General features: G+C 36.7%; 1 protein-coding gene and 1 long non-coding RNA gene across 7 annotated transcripts in view; one reads left to right on the top strand and one right to left on the bottom strand.

Moving 5' to 3' along the window:
• Window positions 1-10324: 10324 nt before the first annotated feature.
• LOC125161310 (uncharacterized) lies at window positions 10325-12094 on the bottom strand. The gene is made up of 2 exons (XR_007150544.1): window positions 11999-12094; window positions 10325-11761 (listed from the first exon to the last, which is right to left on the bottom strand). It is a non-coding gene; the product is annotated as an uncharacterized LOC125161310 (long non-coding RNA).
• A 92-nt stretch (window positions 12095-12186) lies between these two features.
• TMEM161B (transmembrane protein 161B) overlaps window positions 12187-19252 on the top strand; it is a 72250-nt gene continuing 65184 nt past the window's right edge. For all 6 annotated transcript variants that reach the window (XM_047866170.1, XM_047866214.1, XM_047866185.1 and 3 more), the window contains exon 1: window positions 12187-12308. In XM_047866170.1, coding sequence (XP_047722126.1) covers window positions 12306-12308 — 3 coding nt within the window. In that variant the 5' untranslated portion in view covers window positions 12187-12305. The remainder of the gene's footprint in view (window positions 12309-19252) is intronic.

The following is a 19252-nucleotide window of genomic DNA, read 5'->3' as shown; positions in this document are numbered from 1 at the left end:
GTGGACTGTTTCCAGTTTTTACTTTATAAATAATACTGTTAAGAATTTTCTTGCTCATATATCCTAGAACACCTCTCCTGGACCACAAAAGATACACATCTTCAAGTTTACTAGTTAATGCCAAATTGTTTTCCAAATTGATTATATCAACTTATACTCCAGCCAGCAATGTATAAGTGTTCTGGGATATTGTCAGACTTTAAAATTTTTGCTTATGTGGCAGGTGTGAAATTCTATTTCCTTGTATCTGAGCATCTCTTCAGGTTTCCTGTTCTATGAATTGCCTATTTGGGGCGGTGGGGTGTGGTGTACAGTATTATTTTTTAACTAAGTTGTGTTGGTTCTTTATACAATCTGAATAGTAATCCTTTTGTTAGTAATATGGGTTGTACAGATTTTCTCCCAGTTTATGGCTTGTCTTCTGCTCTCCTTCTGATGTCTGGTTTTTTGTTTTTTGTTTTTTGGCTTATTATAGAAAATGTTAAAACATATAGGAGTATGCAGAATAGAATAATAAGCTTCCTTTTACCTGTTATCCAGCTTCAACTACTATCAACTCATAACCAATCTTGCTTCATTCATACCACTGTCCACTTTCCCCATTTCTCATTATTTTGAAGCATATCCCACACATTATATCATTATATCTCTAAATATTGTATCTCTAAATATGTATCTCTAAAAGATAAAATGTCTTTAAAAATACTACTAGAACATACCAAATTCTTTTTAATTCCATAATATCATAAAATATTCAGTAAGCATTCAAATTTCTAATTACCACAAAATTTTTTTTAAGTTTGTTTGAATCATGATCCAGGCAAAGTTCTGTGGTAGGTAGACTCCAAAATAACATGCAATGACTCCCATTCCCTGGTGTGCACACCCTTGCATAATTCCCTCTCACACTGTATCTTGGTTTTATGTGGGAACAACCTGTTGGTCACATTATCTGTATGATGGTATGTCACTTTTGAGGCTGGCTCAAAAGAGACATAAAAGCCATGGTAGTCTCTGCCTCTCTGTCTTGAATTACTTGCTTTAGGGGAAACCAGACAGCTCTTTGGTGTGGTGAGGCACAAGCAATAAGCAAAAGAACTGAGGCAATTTGTCAAAAGCCACAAGAGTAAGCCATCTTGGAAGTGAATTCTCTAGCACCAGGTAAACCATCAGATGATTGTAGCCCCTGCTGACAGATTGGTTGCTGCTTCACAAGACACCCTGAGCTAGAACCATTCTGCTAAGTTGCTTCTGGATTTCTGACCCTCAGATGCTGCATGAGATAAGAAATATTTGTTGCTTTAATTATTATGTTTTGAGGTAGTTTTTTTTTATGAAGCAATGAAAATTAATAAAGATTTTTGTACCTGGAAATGAGGTACTGACATAACAAATACTTAAACCGGAGAGTGACGTTGGAAGCGGTGGTGGGCAGGACGTGGAAGAACTTGGAGGACAGTGTTAGTGAAAGTTTGAAAAGTCTCGAAGAAATTTATTTACAGATGCTTGGTAACTTTGAGAAGGTGGCAGATGAGGTCTTAACAGATTAGAAAAGTCTTATTAAAATTGGAGTAAAGTGGCAGAAAGTTTAGCAAGTTTGCCAGCTACAGTTATATGCAAAGTAAAAAATATGCCTAATGAACTGGAGATTTCCAGCCAGAATGTTAAAGATGTCACCTGGTTTCCTTTTGTTTACTGTAAAATGAGAGACGGGGGAGGTAAGTTAGAGGAAGGACAGAACTTGCAGATTTGAGGATTCTCAGCCTCTCCAGGTGATGAGTGATGTTAAAAGTAGAAAATGGCTGTGAACAAAGAACAATTCCAGGGACCAACAGGAAAATATGAAGTTGAGGGTGTAGAGGGTAGAGCCCTTTAGATGTCAGAAAGATATTAATGTGGTACCTCAGAGTAATTTCATACAGACCCAAAGGATGTGCCTCACAGAACTTCTCAATCAAATTACAGAGCTTCTAAGTTTAAGGGTGTGGTGTATCAAAAACCCAAGGTAGAGAAGGGTTTATATAGAGTTATGGGTGTCACTTTGTCTAATGGCATGAACTCAACTAAAATTCACAGGATGCCCACAGAGTTTATAGGAGAATTATTAGCAAAATATACTTTTATAAAGAGACTTAAAAAAATATCTATTTATTTTGAGGGGGGAGGGGCAGAGAGAGAGAGACAGAGACAGAGACAGAGAGTCCTAAGCAGGCTCCATGCTGTCAGCCAGGGACCTGAATGCAGGGCTTGAACTCATAAGCCGAAAGATCATGACCTGAACCTAAATCAAGAGTCAGAGGCTTAACCAACTGAGCTCCCCAGGCGTCCCTACAAGAGACTTTTCAGGGGGAATTATATTACCAGGCTATTTGCCAGCCTGGACTGAAAGGAAGAGAATACCAAATGAAAAGAGGTTTTTGGACATCCAAATTTTTACAGGCAGAAAGCAAGCAGACAACTACTATAGAGCTAGAAACATGGGAAAGGAAGGATAACTTAGCAAGTGGATCCAAGAGATCAGAAGGCAGAGTGAAGATCCACAGAAAAGTTACTCTCAGGCTGTGAATCTTAATCAAGAAACTGCCAACCTGTTCCCAGGTGGATTTTAGGATTTCTGTCAACCTGTATGCTCATTTCCCCCCTTTTAAATACACACATCTATAATGGTTATCCTATCTATTTTACATTAGGTTGTGGAGGCAGACACTGTATGTGTCTCTAGTTTACAGGTCCTCAGATCAAGAGGAACTCCATTTAAGGAGTTGTGCTTGAGGAAGTATACCTGAAAAGCCTCATCCACACCTGAACTTGATTTATATTTCTAAGATTTGAGCGAATGCTGTAAAAGGATGAAAGTTTTCAGGAGTTTTGGGAGAGGATGAGTGTATTTTGAATATTGGAAGAATGAATCTTTGGAGCCCAAATTATGTTAGTTCCCTCCAACACTGCAGCAGGGATCATCACCTATAGAATATAGGAGAAATAATGATATATCATTTGGATTTGGATCACATGCTCTGGGAAAAGCCAGGTGCCATGTTGTAAGGACACTCAGGCAGCCCTGTGAGTGAGCCATCTTGGAAGTGAGTCTTCTATCACCAGTCAAGGCTTCAGAAGATGACAGTTCGTGGGTGTCTGGGGGGCTCAGTCAGTTAACCATCCAACTTCAGCTCAGGTCATGCAAGTCCCACAATGAGCTCCACACTGACAGTTTGGAGCCTGTTTGGGATTCTCAGTCTCTCCCTCTCTCTCTGCCCCTCCCCTTCTTGTGCTCTCTCTCCCTCTCTCTCTCTTACACAATGAATAAATAAAAACTTTAAATAAAAGGAACCTCAAAATGGCAATTTTCTAATTCTATCATTCTTCATTCATTAATATATGTATATAGAGAAACTTCACCTTACTATTTGGTTACCTGTGGTACAATCCACATAGAAAAGGCAGGACAGATCCTTGATTAATTTTATACACACGCTTTTTCTTTTTTTTAATTGGTTTTCAGAACAATGAATTGATTTGAGAGCATCCTCCAATGTTGACGAAGTGGATGTTTTTTGTTAGTTTAGCTATCATCATGAACTTGTGAATTTAAAGACATTTGATAATTTGCTGTTCCAATCGATTGCATTTGATATGTTCCAACCTGTGCTCAGGGGCATTTCAGAATTTCTGTAATCCTATGTGTCCTTATTGACAGTCAAATTGTCCATCTTTGGCCAGTGGGATGCTTTTTAGTATCTCCTGAATCCATTTGACATGATTCTAGGAGAGCTTACTTGCTATCTTGCAAAACAAAATATTCCAGGCTCATCTTCTACATTTCCTGTGCCTAACTAAAATCACCTGCTACTCTGAGAGCTTATAGTGTCTTTTAAACAGAGGTGTTTTTTTTTTTTAATGCATTTGAATATAACTTTTTCTTTATTGAGTATGCATTTCCCTACCATAAGATCATAAAGATAATCTTGCTATCTTATCTTCTGAAGGTTTAATGGTTTTCCTTTCACATTTAAATTTTAATTCACCTTGAACTGATTTTTCTGTTTGGTGTTAAATAAGGAGTTCCAATTTCATTTTCCTCCATATAGATATCCAGCACCATTCACTGAATTGATCTTGCTTTTCCTGCTGGCCCACAATGCCATCTGTCTTAAATCCAGATTCATTATAAGAGTGCATGTATTTCTAGACTTGTGTTCCAATATAAATCATTATTTCCATCCCTAAGGAAGTATCACACTGTCCTAATTACTATAACTTTAACAGATTTATTGAGATATAATTCACATACCATACAATTCACCCATTTAAAGTAGAAGATGGGATGCTTTTTAGGATATTCACAGATGTGTGCAACTATCACCATAGTCAATTTTAGAACATTTTCATTACCTCAAAAAGAAACCCCATTTCCTTTAGCTCTTACTACCTTGTGCTCCCATCTCCCTAAACCTCACCATGCCTAAGCAACTACTAATCTACTGTCTCTATAGATTTCCTATTACAGAATGTAATATGAATAGAATCAGATAATGTGGTCTCTTGTGACTGGCTTCTTTCACTTAACATATTTGCAATGTTCATCCTTGTTATAGCAGGTATCACTACTTCATTTATTTTTTATAGCCAAATAATATTCCACTGTATGGATATACCACATTTTTTGTATCCTTTGGTCAGCTGATAGACATTTGTGTTGTTTCTATCTTTTGGCTTTTATGAACACCTAATTGGTATAATCTTATAATTCTTTCTGTCCGACAAGTTAACTCTCGCCGTCTTAAATCTTTCACTCCTGGAGTATCTTGAAATTCATGATCTGTTGCTCTTTCACAGAAACTTCAGAATTAGCTTGTCAAGTTTCTGGAAGAACTAAGCTGGGATTTTTATTGCAATTGCTTTCTTTGCAGGGGAGATTTGCCATCTTAACTCTAGGCTCTAAATACTTGAATGTAATTTTTTTCTTATCAGACATTCTTTAATGTCTTTCAGTAATCTTTTGTGATTTTTTTCTCTTAAAGGAAAAATAATCTTAATTTACTCCTATATAACTTGTATTTTCAAAATGATATGGCAAATGGTATTTTTAAAAATAATTTCTAACAGTTTATGTCTGCTAGATAGGAATGCAGTTCACTTTTGTATATTAATATTATATACAGAATCATTGTAAAACTCTTAAAATTTATCTGTAAATTGTTTCTTCAATCTTTGATTTTTTATTTGTTTTAACTGTCATACAATGCTAGCTGGGATCTCTAATATGGTACTTATTCCTGACTCTAAGGGACTGTTTAAAAATTTTCATTGTTAAATATATATTTTGTAGGTTTTATTGACTTAAGGAAGTTCTGGGGTGCCTGAGTGGCTCAGTTGGTTAAGTGTCTTGACTTCATCTCAGGTCATGATCTCATGGCTCATGAGTTCAAGCCCCACATTGGGCTCTAGGCTCTGTGCTGACAGCTCGGAGCCTTAAGTCTTCTTTGGATTCTAAAAAATTAAAAAATTCTGCAAAACTCCCATTTGGCAAAAGGTTTTATCCATGTCTGTGTTAATTTTTTCAAAGGCTTTTTCTGGGCAACATGTTTTCTTTTTTGAAAAATTTCTACTGATTCAATCTCTTACATAGTAATCAGAGCATTCATATTTCCTATTTCTTCTTGAATAACTTTTGAGAAGTTACATTTTTCTAGAAAATATCTACTTCACTTATATTTTCCCACTTGTTATAATAAAATTGTTCATGATATCTCTTTAATCTCTATAGCATAATGTCCTCATTTTTGTTTCTAATATTCTTTGTGTCTGCTTTCTTTCTTAGGTAATCTTGTCAAAGATTTGTCAATATTATTATTAAAAGGTGAAACTTCTGACTTTGTTGCCTCTCTATATTATTTGCTTTTTGTTTAATTCATTAATTTTATTTCCATTATTCTTTCCCTAATCTCTCAGGTTTAGGACAGATTATTAGATCTCTAATTTTCAGTTTTACTTTAATATTTAAAATTACCAATTTCCTGGTAAGTACTGTTTTAGCTACATTCTGTAAGTGTTGATATGCAGTATTCCTGTCATAGTTCAGTTCTGAATATGTATTTTCTATTTTACATTTCATTTTCTATCGTTTGTTCTTTATTTGAATGATTCATCTTACATGGAAATGAATTTATTTTCCAAATATGTTTCCTAAATTTCTATTAATTTCTATAAAATTAATTATACTGATTAGAAACTGTTATCTAATAATACCAATTCTTTGAAAATTTAAAAGACTTTTTATGATTACATTTTGTAAATTGTTCATGTGTACTTAAAAGTATTTATTTCTATTTTTCTGCAATGATGGACTTGGTAATTTAGAATAGCCCTTCTTGTGAAAATAACTAGAAAAGCTGGACAAAATAGAAAACAAACACCTGAAGTCATTAGAGAACTAATGGAAAAATCCAGTGGAAAATTCAGAAGAAAAAAAGAGTTGTTGAATCAAGCATTAATGACAGCTTTTCCCCTGGGATATCTGCTGATCCCAGAGAAGATGGCTAAGAAGCTTGAACAGAACTTCTGACTAAATTATGGAGTTAAGAAGACAAAAATTGGAGTTCATGGCCGGCTCTGGTAAACTCTACAGGCTTCAAGTTGAGACATCAAAGGTCTGTACCCTGGGGAAAAGTATGAACTAGAAGGAGATATGCTCAGAGTCCAGTCATCTCAATCACTGACTCAAGTGATTTTAGCTTACTAGTGCTCAAAACCCCTGCCAGGAGACATAAATCCTTTCTGCAAAAAATATCACTTCAGGGCTAAAAGTATAATTTCTTCACATAGTAGTTCTGGCATTCAATCCAAAAACAACAACATAACTTAACAAAATATTATAAATAAAAATAAGCACAAATAAAAAAAAATAGCATAAGTAATATAAAATAAAAAAATGTAAGAGATGGGCGCCTGGCTGGCTCAATTGGAAGAGCATGAGACTCTTGTTCTTGGGTTATGAGTTCAAGCCCCAGGTTAGGTGTACAGATTACTTAAGTAAATAAATAAACTTAAAAAAAAAATGTAAGAGACCTATAGGTAAATAAGATAAATTTGGTAAAAAACCACAAGAAAAAACAAAGGAGCTTCAGATAATAGCAGACCCCAAAATTACTAGACACAGGTTTTAAAATGATTTATGCTTAATGTGTTTGAGAAAATAAAAGATCCGATTGAGGTAGATAACTAGACAGATAACTAGAAACCATAAAACAGAAACAAACAGAAATGACCAAAATGACAACCAAAAAAGTAACAACTGAAATAAATGCTTCAACAGGTATGTTTGACAGGAGATTAGAGACTTCAAAAGAAAACCATGAACTCAAAGAAAGGTAAGAATTATCTAGAATGAACCATCAGAGACAAATGAATGGATACATAAAGGATAATATAAAATGATCTATTATACATTTGAGTGCCAGAAGGAGAGAAGGGGAACAGGATGGGGGAGAAGCAGTATCTGATAAAAGCTGAGAATTTTCCGAAAGAGAATAAGAACATCATATCCCAGATTCGAGAAGCATTACAAACTTCAAAAAGAAAACCAACAAAACCCAAAACATTTAGTTACATCGTAATCAAACTGCTTCAAATTTAAGACAAACATCTTAAAAGCAGCCAGAGAAAAAAGATTACTTTTAAAGGGACAAAAATAAAACTGACATTATTTCTCAAAAAAAAATTATGGGAGCCAAAAGCAATGGAATATATCTTCAAAATGATAAAATAGCTGTTAATTCAGTGAAAATATTCTTTGAAAATGAAGGTGAAGTAAATGGTTTAAGGATACAAAAATTGAATTTATCACCAGCAGACATTTACAAAAGGAAATACTAAAGCATGTTCTTCAGGAAGAAGAAATATGATCCCAGACAGAAGCTCAGAAATTCAAGGAGTCATAAAGCACATAGACAAAGTAAATGTTTGAGTAAATATAAATGCACAGTAACTGTATAAAAATGTTGTCTTGAGGAATTTAGGACATTAAGTATACACAATGTATATAACATGAAGTGGGGTGGTAAGTAAAGGTGATGTGTTCTCAGGTCCTTGTATCATCCAGGAAGAGGTATAATACAACCTAATAAAAGAATATATAGCTCTCAAGTTCATGGGGCAGGAGAAACAGAATAATTAAAAAATAATCAGAAAGAATGCAAAAAAAGGCAAAACCAACATAGGATAGGACAAATAAAGAACAAATAATATCATAATAGATTCAAATCAAACATATTAGTAACTATGTTACACATAAATGGATTAAACACTTCAATTAACAAAATATTATCAAAATAGATTTAAAAAATCTATTCTTTCATACCACTCCTCAGAGTAAAATGCCTTTCCCATCATACTCAGAATAAAATCCAAACCCTTTCCTGGCTTTCAATGCTAATACAATTTAACCCTTTTATACCCCCCAAACTTATTCTTTTCTTAGTCACTATACTCCAAAAAGGTAGGCTTCTTTGATTCCTGAAACATTCCAAATTAGTTCCTGCCTTAAGGTTTGGCTTATTGCCCTAGCTGCAAGCATGGTTTCATTTTTTGCAAAACTGGATATTCCCGTCAAATAGGAGCTTAAGTGGCATTTTCCTAGAAGCTTTCCTTCCTTCCTCACGTGATCTAAAATAGTCATCTATTTTAATATCCTGACTACCACTGTTAACTATCTTATATTCTTATTTATGGTCAATTATCACTAAAATGTAAATTCTTTCATAGTAGGGACTATGAGAGAGAGAAAGAGAGTGTGAGTGGGGCAAGGGCAGAGAGAGAGACACAAAATCTGAAGCAGACTCCAGGCTCTGAACTGTCAGCACACAGCCCAACTCGGGGCTCGAATTCATGAAACACGAGATCACGACCTAAGCCGAAGTCAGATGCTTAACTGACTGAGCCACCCAGGTGCCCTGCAGTATACTTCTGAAGAGCATGTTGTTTTGTTTTTCCCAAATGAGGAAGATGAGAATTATAAGGAGGTTACAAAGCATACTTTTGAGAAAGAAATAAGCCCCTTTCATCCATTCTTAAAGAAAATAAAATTTTAAAAATTACCCCCTTACAGAAAGGTTTTAAGGGTAATTCCAGGAATGGTGATTGATATACTTTGGTTACTTTTTTACTCTTTGTTCTATGTTTAGGATTTTCTTTTTCACATCAAAGCAATCTTACTGGTCATAATTTTGCAGCCTGCTTTTAACTTGGAAAAGAAACACTTCCCATTAGAAAGACTAGTCTAGGGGACCCTGGGTGGCTCAGTTGGTTAAGCCTCCGACTTTGGCTCACATCATGATCTCCCAGTTTGTGAGGTAGGGCCCTGCGTTGGGTTCTATGCTGACAGCTCAGTGCCTGGCGCCTGCTTCAGATTCTGTGTCTGGCTCTGCCCCTCCCCCGCTCACACTTGCTCTCTCTCTTTCTCTAAAAAAAAAAAAAAAAGATTAAATAAACATTAGAAAGACTAATCTACTTTTAAAAAATAGCTATATTTCACTAAGTATACATGATAGCATTTGACTCATCTCTAATTGCTAACTACTGTTTCTAATTTTTTATCATTATAAGTATTGCTACCACGAATACTTTTGTTCATAAAGCATTTTAAGAGTAATGTAACTAAAGTGATTTTTGTCCACAACATTCATTTAAATGGTATTTCTTAAGGGGAAGGAGGTGGTCAACACAAAAAGGTTTCAGCTTTCTAGGTATTTATGTCTAATTAGGAAAACAATATACTATAGTAATTTGGGGGGAAATTACAAAGGCACCTTGTAATAAAGGACATAATAATCCTATTTATTAAAGCAAAGAAAAAGCAATTTTAATTTCTCAGAAGAGGAGCTAATCAGGAAAACATTTTGTGAACAATATGGAGCTGGTCTTTGAAACAGTGATAGGTCTTAATGGTTGAAAATGTTCCAGGTCATTGTGGGTGTTGAAGGAGGAAGTAACTTTTCTGCTGTTCTTAAGTTATTTGAGAACAGTTCTCACTCAGGACATTGCAACTTTTAATAAAACAAACAAACAAATAAGCCTTAACAATAAGCAACCAAGACTTGGATCAAAGATTAGACTAATCCCCTTGCCAAGAGTACTGAATTTCTTCCTAATCTCCCTTATCTACGTCTTTTATTTCCTTTCATAATTTTCCCCTTTCTTTTTATCTGTCAAAGACTCTCATCTATTTTAAAGAATGGAAATAGGTAAATCCCTCTACTTCAACACATGTAACCAATACAACACACTGTAATTATTTGTGGGACAAAAAAGACAGGGAGATGCTGCCTTTAAACATATGTGGTATGCATTTTAATCTTTAGGAAACATTACGTATAACAGATTTTTCACACTGTAAAAGAAATTAGAATATTAAAGGATATTAATCAAGGGTTATTTATCAAATTGTCAAATACCAAATAAGGAACACAGAACTCCATGATCTATTAAAAATGATAAGCAGATAACGAATACTGACTGTGATTTCCTCTCGTGGTTTTACTCTGGCAGGAATAGATTCCATCCTGATAATAATTCCAGTCTTACTGTCACATAGGAGGAGATGCTCTGTGAACCTCAATGAGGCTGCCAGGTTTAGGACGGATGTAAGAACCAAAGTGTCAGAAATGAAAGAGTAAGACTTCACAGGATGTGTTGTTACTGACAGACTGATAGCCAGTTTCCTTCTCCACCTTTTCTTCCTCAAGGATAGCAGCTGCTTCCCACAGATACACAAGCAGAACGACTCCAATCCTTCTCTACCACACTTATCATCTGCAGATGCCCTGGGGCTTGTCTATTTACAACCTCGTCCCTATAGAGCAGAGGTGGAACCCTCAGGGAAGTTCTGGATCCGTCAGCAGCCGGTCTGTTTCACAAACTATTTCTCAGCCCCACCCCACCTCCAGCTACTTCCAACGTTGGTACTTACAATTCCCGTATCTTTATCACATTATCCATCCCCCTTCCACCCCCACCAAAAAAAGAAAATTTAAAGTGAAAACAACTCATACACTCTGTCTCTAGTGTCTCTAGGCCCCTTTTTCATATAAAGCATGCTTCTTTTGGGTGGCTCAGAAGTGGTTCCCATGGTCTTTCGACCATTTATAGCTTGGGTATCATGCTCTCCAGGTACATGTATAGCCACTCCTGCCTGCCCAACCTTCTTAAATTTCTTGTTAAGCTTCCTAGTTTACCTCCCAAGACCAGCTTTATAACAAAACTAGATACTGGCAAAAAGAGATCCTGTAAGTGAAATTGTAGATACAGTCACGTCTTAAACAAGGATCCCAAGTTGTGAGATTAATTTCTGGGTTAAAGGTGCTCTGTATATCCACTTCAAGCCTGCCTCCAGTACCGTGGCTTACAGCCAAATAAAAAAAGGCACAGAGTTGCTGGGTACAGATTTTGGAAAAAAACACAAATTAAGAGGTACACGGGAGTTTCACTTTTTCCCCAGCTGATGATATATATTTTTTAAAATAAAAGGAAACCGTCCACATTGGAATGTATTAAATAGGCAGAATTCTCCTCCTGGTTTCTCTGCTCTTGGTAGATGTTCTTCTGGCTTCAACTGGTATATATGAATAGTGAAGAAACATCTGAGGATCAAATTCCACTGCCCCGAGGAAGAGGAGCGCTGCAGGACGCACTAAAGCAGGTAGAAGAGATGACGGAGGGACAAACAGGTCTGTGGAGATCCGGAAAGTCTCCAGGAAGGGGCAGCCTGGAAAAGGAGAAGGTAAAAGAAAGCGCGTGGCTGAGTTCAGGCAATTACTGTTGTCTCAGCACGACCACGGCCTGTGATTTTTCTCCCTCACTAAATCCTCTGGGGTCAGTCCCCACCCCGTTCATCAACCTGCGCCTCCATCGCCTCCCCGGGCGAGGATGCGCTCCTGCCCAAACCACCCAACGTACCTCCGAAGCTCACGGTCGCAGCAACACCCCCCGCCCGCCCACCTACCTGTGCTGCGCCTGCGCCTCCCCCCCGCGCACTCTCAAGGTCAGCACCGCCCCCAGCCTCTAACCTAGCACCCACGGAAGTGGCATTAGAGGACGTCCTGCGTATGCTCACCTCTGCGTGGCGTGGGGTCGCAGGCGTTCAAGGAAGGGAGGGACTTCCTGTCCCGCGCGGGCAGAACTTCCGCCAGAGCCGGAAAACTCTCTCCCTCGCGTTGTTTAAGAGGCTCCCGTCTGCAGGGTGGGGAGGGAAGGTCCAGGACGGTCCCGGGGATTCCAGGGCGTCCGGTCTACGACCTGTCCTTGGCGCCATGGTGAGTCCTCGTTTGAAGACTGGAGTAACAACAGGGGGAAGGAAGGGGCCATGAGGTCAGTCCTGTGAAGGTAGCCAGTCGGATTTGAGGATGGAGAGGCGAGAGCAGTGGGATGATTCGTGGGGGCAGGACGCCGCACCTGTCCCGGAGTGCTGAAGCTCCTGGGCCCCTGAGGAAGCGGCATCCGCCCTGCCCAAAGGCGAGGTTTGTCCAGGAGTACCTAGTAGGTAGCCAGAATGTTCGTGGTCCATTCACTGTGTATGGCGTGTGGCGCCAGGTGGTCCCTAGAGCTGACCTTGCCGGGTTGATCATTTCCTTCCCTCCCTCCTCCTCTGCTGCTTGGCAGTGGCCAAGAACTTAAGATCTTAGAAATTCCTTTAGCTTTTCCAAGTTGACACAAAGGAACCCTTTCTTGTAGAGGATCAACACTTGTCACCTAAGATAAAGGGCAAAGTCAGCTTATCTTTCAGACTCAGCCCATTTGAAATTGGGAAGGGTGTCATAAAAAATTCAGACTCGGTAAGGAGGGATTTTATTCGAAAGGAATATTGCAAAGGTCTGGGGAATGGGACTATTGCATAGGGAGAATGCTCTAACCATAAGATCGGCAAGAGTCTCAAAGGTTAAGCAAAAAGGTTTTTCTTTTATAGGGAGGAGTAAAATAATGGTAGGAAGAACCATATGTGGGGAGGTGAGATGAAAGCATAGTACATTGAACAGTTAATCAGATTGTCTTACTCTCAGGCCAGTCTGTTCTGAGGAAGAGCTGTCAAAAAGGAGTTGTATGCTGCTTCAGACTGAACCGGGGGAAAGAGGATCTTAACCAGGATTTCAGTAACAAATGTTTTGTTTCAGTTGATCTGTGGGCACATGCAGTTCAGCCAATCACTTGTGAAACAACGAATGGGAATTTGTGGGCTCTGTCTCTGAGCTTGTCATAGGTAAACACGTGGGGCATCTGTGAGTCTTACCTAAGTCATGTGGGTACCAGTGGTTCATTGCAGTAAGCCCTTTACAAAACACAAAAGGGTGTAGGGGGTATTTCTGAACCTTTGCTCTTTTCCAAGATCACAGGGATCTGGTAAAGTTCAACATTGTCAATTATTTGACTATATAAAAGATTTCAAATTCTCATCTGGAAGGGAGTGTGTCTTGGCATTTAGTTTCAGTGTACCGTGTTTATCCAGGACCAAATGTCGACCTTGTTCAGCTGTTGTGTACGATGTTGGACTTTGGAATGACTTAGAAACTTCAATGAATGTGAAAGAAAAGAACTTCAAAGTAATGTGGTTTCTGGTGTACTCTACCAGCTAATGTAACATATGATTCTTTTTGGCACTCTGTGTGTTTTTAACTTCAGTGAATAATACAGTTTTTGTTCATTAAGAGTTTTTTTTCTTTTCTTCTCTTTTATATCAGTGAAATTAAGACAAAGATAGGGTATAGTAGAATGAGAAGGAGCCAAAGACAATAATTAGCCTAACCACCTCCACTCAACGCTCTCCCTAATTTGACATAAGGAAGAGTCTGAGGTCTGGAAATAAGCACTGGTTTCCCTAAGATAACACTAGTTTGGCATAGTCAGACTACTACTGACTTAAAAACTCAGTAAAAAATCTCCACTTCTAAATTTAAGCTCAGTTTTTGCTTATTGGTCTGAAAAGCAGAGGATGAAAATACAATAAAAATCCTTAAATTTACAATAGTCACAAAGAAGCTGAATGTGAACTTACGCCCAGTATTCTGTAATACTAGAAGGAGAACTCCTCCTCCTGCCATCTCAAAAAATATAGTTTTATTTTAGGTTGAGGTAAACTCATGCTGTTTCTCAAAATGTCATGTAAGAGAATGTCACCTGGAGAAGGTCACCAGGGGCCAACTAATTGACTCTCCATTCTGGTATTGCTTATATTTTTGTGTTAACTTACTTAACTCCACTTAAGTGTTCCCAGTCATGAAGTTGATAACGTCTGTATATGAAAGTTTAGGCAATGTATGGAATCCTTCAAAAGAAAAGGTTTAGACATTAAATGAAGTGAGGGGTTGAATTTATTTTGAATACAGCTTGGTTAAATTGAGAACTTTTTCACAGCTTGGGCCTAATGCTATGCAAAACAGGCTGTACTTGAACTCAGAAGACCCAGATTCTGCCCATTATTAGTTCCATGAATTTGGAAAAAGGAGTCAACTTAGGTAAGGGTTCCAGTTTCCTCCTAGATAAGAGAAGTGGGGCTTGATGAAGATTAAAACATCTTTTTTTTTTTTTTAAGTTTACTTATTTTGAGAGAGAGAGAGAGAACGAGCAAGCTAAGGAGGGGTGGAGAGAGAGAGAATCCCAAGAATCTGCACCGTTGCAGAGCCTGATGTGTGGCTCGAACTCACGAACTGTGATATCTTGACCTCAGCCTAAACCAAGAGTTCTTAACTGACTGAGCCACCCAGGCACCCCAAGATTAAAATACTTTCTAATTCTCACATTTCTGATTCTTTAACTTTCAGGACTTTTTTCAGAAGAGGTACATGTTTCTCATTCAAAAAATTTTAGTCTTGGGGCGCCTGAGTGTCTCAGTCGGTTGAGCGTCCCACTTCAGCTCAGGTCATGATCTCATGGTTCGTGAGTTCGAGTGGGTTCGAGCCCTGCATCAGGCTCTGTGCTGACAGCTCGGAGCCTGGAGCCTGCTTCAGATTCTGTGTCTCCCTCTCTCTCGTCCCCTCCTCTGCTCATGCTGTCTCTGTCTCTCAAAAATAAATAAATGCAAAAAAAAAAAAAAAAAATTTAGTCTGACTTCCACTTTTTTCCTTACCCAGTTTTTTCCTTACCCTTTTGATTTTTCAAATTTAATTTTTTTTTCATTCTCCTTGTGTTTTTTTTTTATACATCATGTAGGTAATACTTGGAATCTTTGTACATATGTTTGGCCAGGTATTTCACTATTGTCCTAAATACTATTACAGAATGGAAAGCAAAGCGTTGGGACACCTTGATTTTACTTGTTTTAATTGATAAAAATTCACTCTGTTCTTTTATTCCCTGGTACATTAAGTAGACCCAAACTCAGTAAATGCTTGTGCATGTAATAAGGTTCTTCTGTTGTGAGCAGATGAGAGTAGGATTATGGTCCAGACTAAAAATACTTAGTATTCACTCTTAAGTTTTTCTTTCATGTTGTAAAAATTGTTAGTCTATAGACAGTTTACTAAAGGAATGATGAAACTATTTCTTCTCTTATACTTTTCTTTTTGAAAATTACAAATCAGCTGTAATTAAATAGATCTTTTTACCATTTAAGCTTATTTGCAGGACAAAGTATGTAGAATAGAGCTAGTTCCTGGAATTGGAGGTATCTCATGGCTTGTTTTATTTATGTAGCATTCTGTGGTAATTTTTATTGCTGGGATTGAGCTATGTTGTCTGTTGGCAAAAAAAAGGGCTGTCAACTTCTGCCTTACTCATTTAGAGTTAATGAGAAAGATTAGGGGGCTGAAAGGGGTATTGAGAAGAGAATGGTAAATGTTATAAGAGGTATGTATAACGTGCTCAAAGAATAGAAGAAAGAAATTCTAACAGTAGGTGTCATGTAGTAGGTGACTTAACTGAGGACACTAGTTCTTAAATTTGAGTTTGTGTAGAATTCACCTGTGATGTTTGATAAAAATGCTTATCTGGGCCCCATTAATGGGAGGTAGAGTTTCAGAATCTTACTTTTAATGAAGAGTTTTACAGTTAAATCTGAAATTGGCAGTCCTTAAACCATACTTTGAGAGAACTCTAATGCAGACCTTACAGACTTTAGTTGAGATATTGGAGAGATTTGTGCTGGGTGATGATCAAACATCTGCAGTTTATTGATATGGTGGATTCTTTTAATTGATTTTTGAATATTGCACTAGCCTTGCATCCCTGGAATAAATTCTGTTTGGCTGGGATATATAATTCTTTTCATATGTTGCTGGGTTTGATTTGCTAAAAGTTTAGGATTTTTGCATTTATATTTATAAGAGATAAAGATGATCTGTAGTTTTCTGGGCTGAGTGCTTTCTGTTAAGGAAGGTTATTAATTGTTGATTCAGTTTCTTTAATAGATACAGGCCTGTTCAGATTGTCCATTTCTTATGTCAGTTTTGGCAAATTGTATCTTTCAAGGAATCAGTCCATTTCATCTAGGTTATAAAATCTGTGGGCATGGAGTTGTTCGTAGTGCTTCTTTATTATTTTAATGTCCGTGGAGTCTGTAGTGATGTCACCTGTTTGGTTTCTGGTATTAGTAATTTGTGTCCTCCTTTCTCTTAGCCTGACTAGGCTTATTGATTTTATTGATCTTTTCAGAGAACCAGTTTTTGGTTTCATTGATTTTTCTCTATTGATTTCTTCTTTCCAGTTTTACTGATTTCTGCTCTAATTATTACTATTTATTTTCCTTCTGCTTAGTTTGGATTTAATCTGCTCTTTTTGTAGTTTTCTAAGGTGGAATTTTAGGTGTTTGATTTTAGATCTTTTCTAGTATTTACATTCAATGCTATAGATTTCTGTTTAAGCACTGCTTTTGCTACATACCATAAATTTTGATAAGTTATGTTTTAATTTAATTAAAAATATCTTGAATTTGTCTTGGTTTTTCCTTTTTGACCCATGTGTTATTTAAAAATGTATTGTTTAGCCTTGACATATTTTGGGATTTTCCACTTTTCTTTCTGTTTACTGATTTCTAGTTTAATTCCATTGCAGTCTGAGGGCAGACATTGTATGATTTCTGTTTTTTTTTTAAGTTTAAGGTGTGTTTTATGACCCAGAATGTGGTCTTTCTTGGTGAATGGACATGTGTAGCTTCACGGATGAATTCTCAGGTTTTATCAATTAGCCATATAGTGGCAGAGATTTGGGTTTCTTCCCACATCTCTGATTTTTCCTGTGACTTCTCTCCTTCACTACTTTCCTAAAGAGGCCTAGTTCAAATAATAGTAGAGACTGTTCTCATGGGTAGAATTTGGTTTATTTAAGATTGATTCTTAAGACTAGCTTATACTCTGGTTTTGGTCCACTTTTTAAATTTAGTTCTTTTGTTTGCTCTGGAGTAAAAGCGTAAAGCAAATTTGGTTGATTTTAGAAAATCAGAAGATAATTGAAAGTGTTCATTTCTAAGAGAGAACTTATTTTCTTAATGTTGTACTGTGGTTTTGCCCATGTTACTAAGTCGAGCGAACACAACTTGCCCCAAAGAAACTTTGAAGAAACTTGTCTGTAAAGTGTCTCTTTACTCTTTATCTACCACCTACAAAAAAAAAAATCTTTGAAGGTCTGGTAGAATGAACATTCGCTTGGTTTTGATTGAAATGGTTATACCTTTTCCTTCCCCAAACATTTAAAAATCATGGTCTCTTCTCACAAGTACTGTTTAATCGATTATTCACTATTTATTAAGCACCATCTGTATGTCAGGTATATCTGAATTCTTGGCCATAGGGATATAACTTTATTAAACAGGGATAATACTGCCTTTGTGGAGCTTATGTTTTACTGGGAGATTCTGATGATAATGAAATGAGACATAATATGTGTTGGTTGTGATAAATGCAACTGAGAAAGATAAAAGCAGGGTGAGGGATAGAAAATGATTAGGGTGGTTGTTTTATTAGTTAAGTTATTCAGAGAAAACCTAAATGAGGTGACAGTGGAACAAGTATGATTTAATATACATATGTATATATCTTCAACATATATGCGTGTTATCTGTGAGTACATATTTGGGAGCTATACTCTAAACAATTACTATAATGTCAGGCACAAAGCTCATATTGTCTGTAGCTATATAATTCTTTCAATAAAGTTAAACATTATCATTTTTCCAAACAGTGAACAGGTAAATAATTTAAGTATTTTTTTTTTTTTTTAGTTTTTTATTTTTTTCAAGTTTATTTATTTATTTTGAAAGAGAAAGAGAATGAGGGAAGGGGCCGAGAGAGAGGGAGAAAGAGGGAGAGAAATTCCTAAGCAGGGCTCCACACCAGCAGCATGGAGCCCAATGTGGGGCGTGAACTCACAAACCAGGAGATCATGACCAGAGTCAAAACCAAGGTTCAGACATCCAAACTACTGAACCACCCAGGTGCCCCTTAAGTATATTTTGTGTTTTTTTCCTTAAAGAAACCTCTATAATAGTAAGTGATGTTTTATTTAATAGATTGGTTTGTGCCACATATTTTTAGTCTTTTAGTATATTTTTTGTGAGAATACAACTCATTAACTCACAATATACTGATTTTACATTCATATCTTTCACTTACAACATAAAACAGACTTAGTTATTCCATTGTTAAAGTAGACTAAAATATCTTTGTGATTTGCCCATAATCAAAAGATTTAGAAAAACCTGGTATCATTTCAGCTTTTGATTCTTTGATGTTGAGACTCAGGGTCTTAAGTTGTATTTATTTTTAAAAAATCTTTAGGTAGTATGAAAAGCCAATCTGCTCATACATGCTCATAAGGATGATTTTGGGGAAAGTACAATAAATATATGGCATGGAAAGTATGCTTGAACTAGAACTAGATGACCTCTGGGGTTTGACTCAAGTTTTTGTGATTCTGAATATGTGAAACTGAATATTACTGATATTCACTGATGCACATTTAGTTGAATGTATATTGAAGTGACTGACAGTGGAGGGAATATTCAATTTGTCTTTCAAGAAGAGTTTCACAGAGGATTGATTGGACTAGGTCTTTTAAGGGTAAGTAGAAGTATGTTAGGTGGGTAAGAAATTGAATTTTAGTTTTCCTCATTTTATTTAAGTAAAAGTATTTATGTATCCTACTTACATTAACTCATTTAAATCTTCATGAAGTATTTAATCTTGGATTTTTTTTTCCACCTCCACTTTTTTACCTGCTTTTTTTTTTTTTTAACCTCTATTCCACAGATGTAGAAATGGAGACACAGCAAGAT

Source organism: Prionailurus viverrinus, chromosome A1 (genome assembly GCF_022837055.1).
Source record: "Prionailurus viverrinus isolate Anna chromosome A1, UM_Priviv_1.0, whole genome shotgun sequence".
Lineage (NCBI taxonomy): Eukaryota > Metazoa > Chordata > Mammalia > Carnivora > Felidae > Prionailurus > Prionailurus viverrinus.
This window is presented reverse-complemented; position numbering and strand designations above follow the sequence as displayed.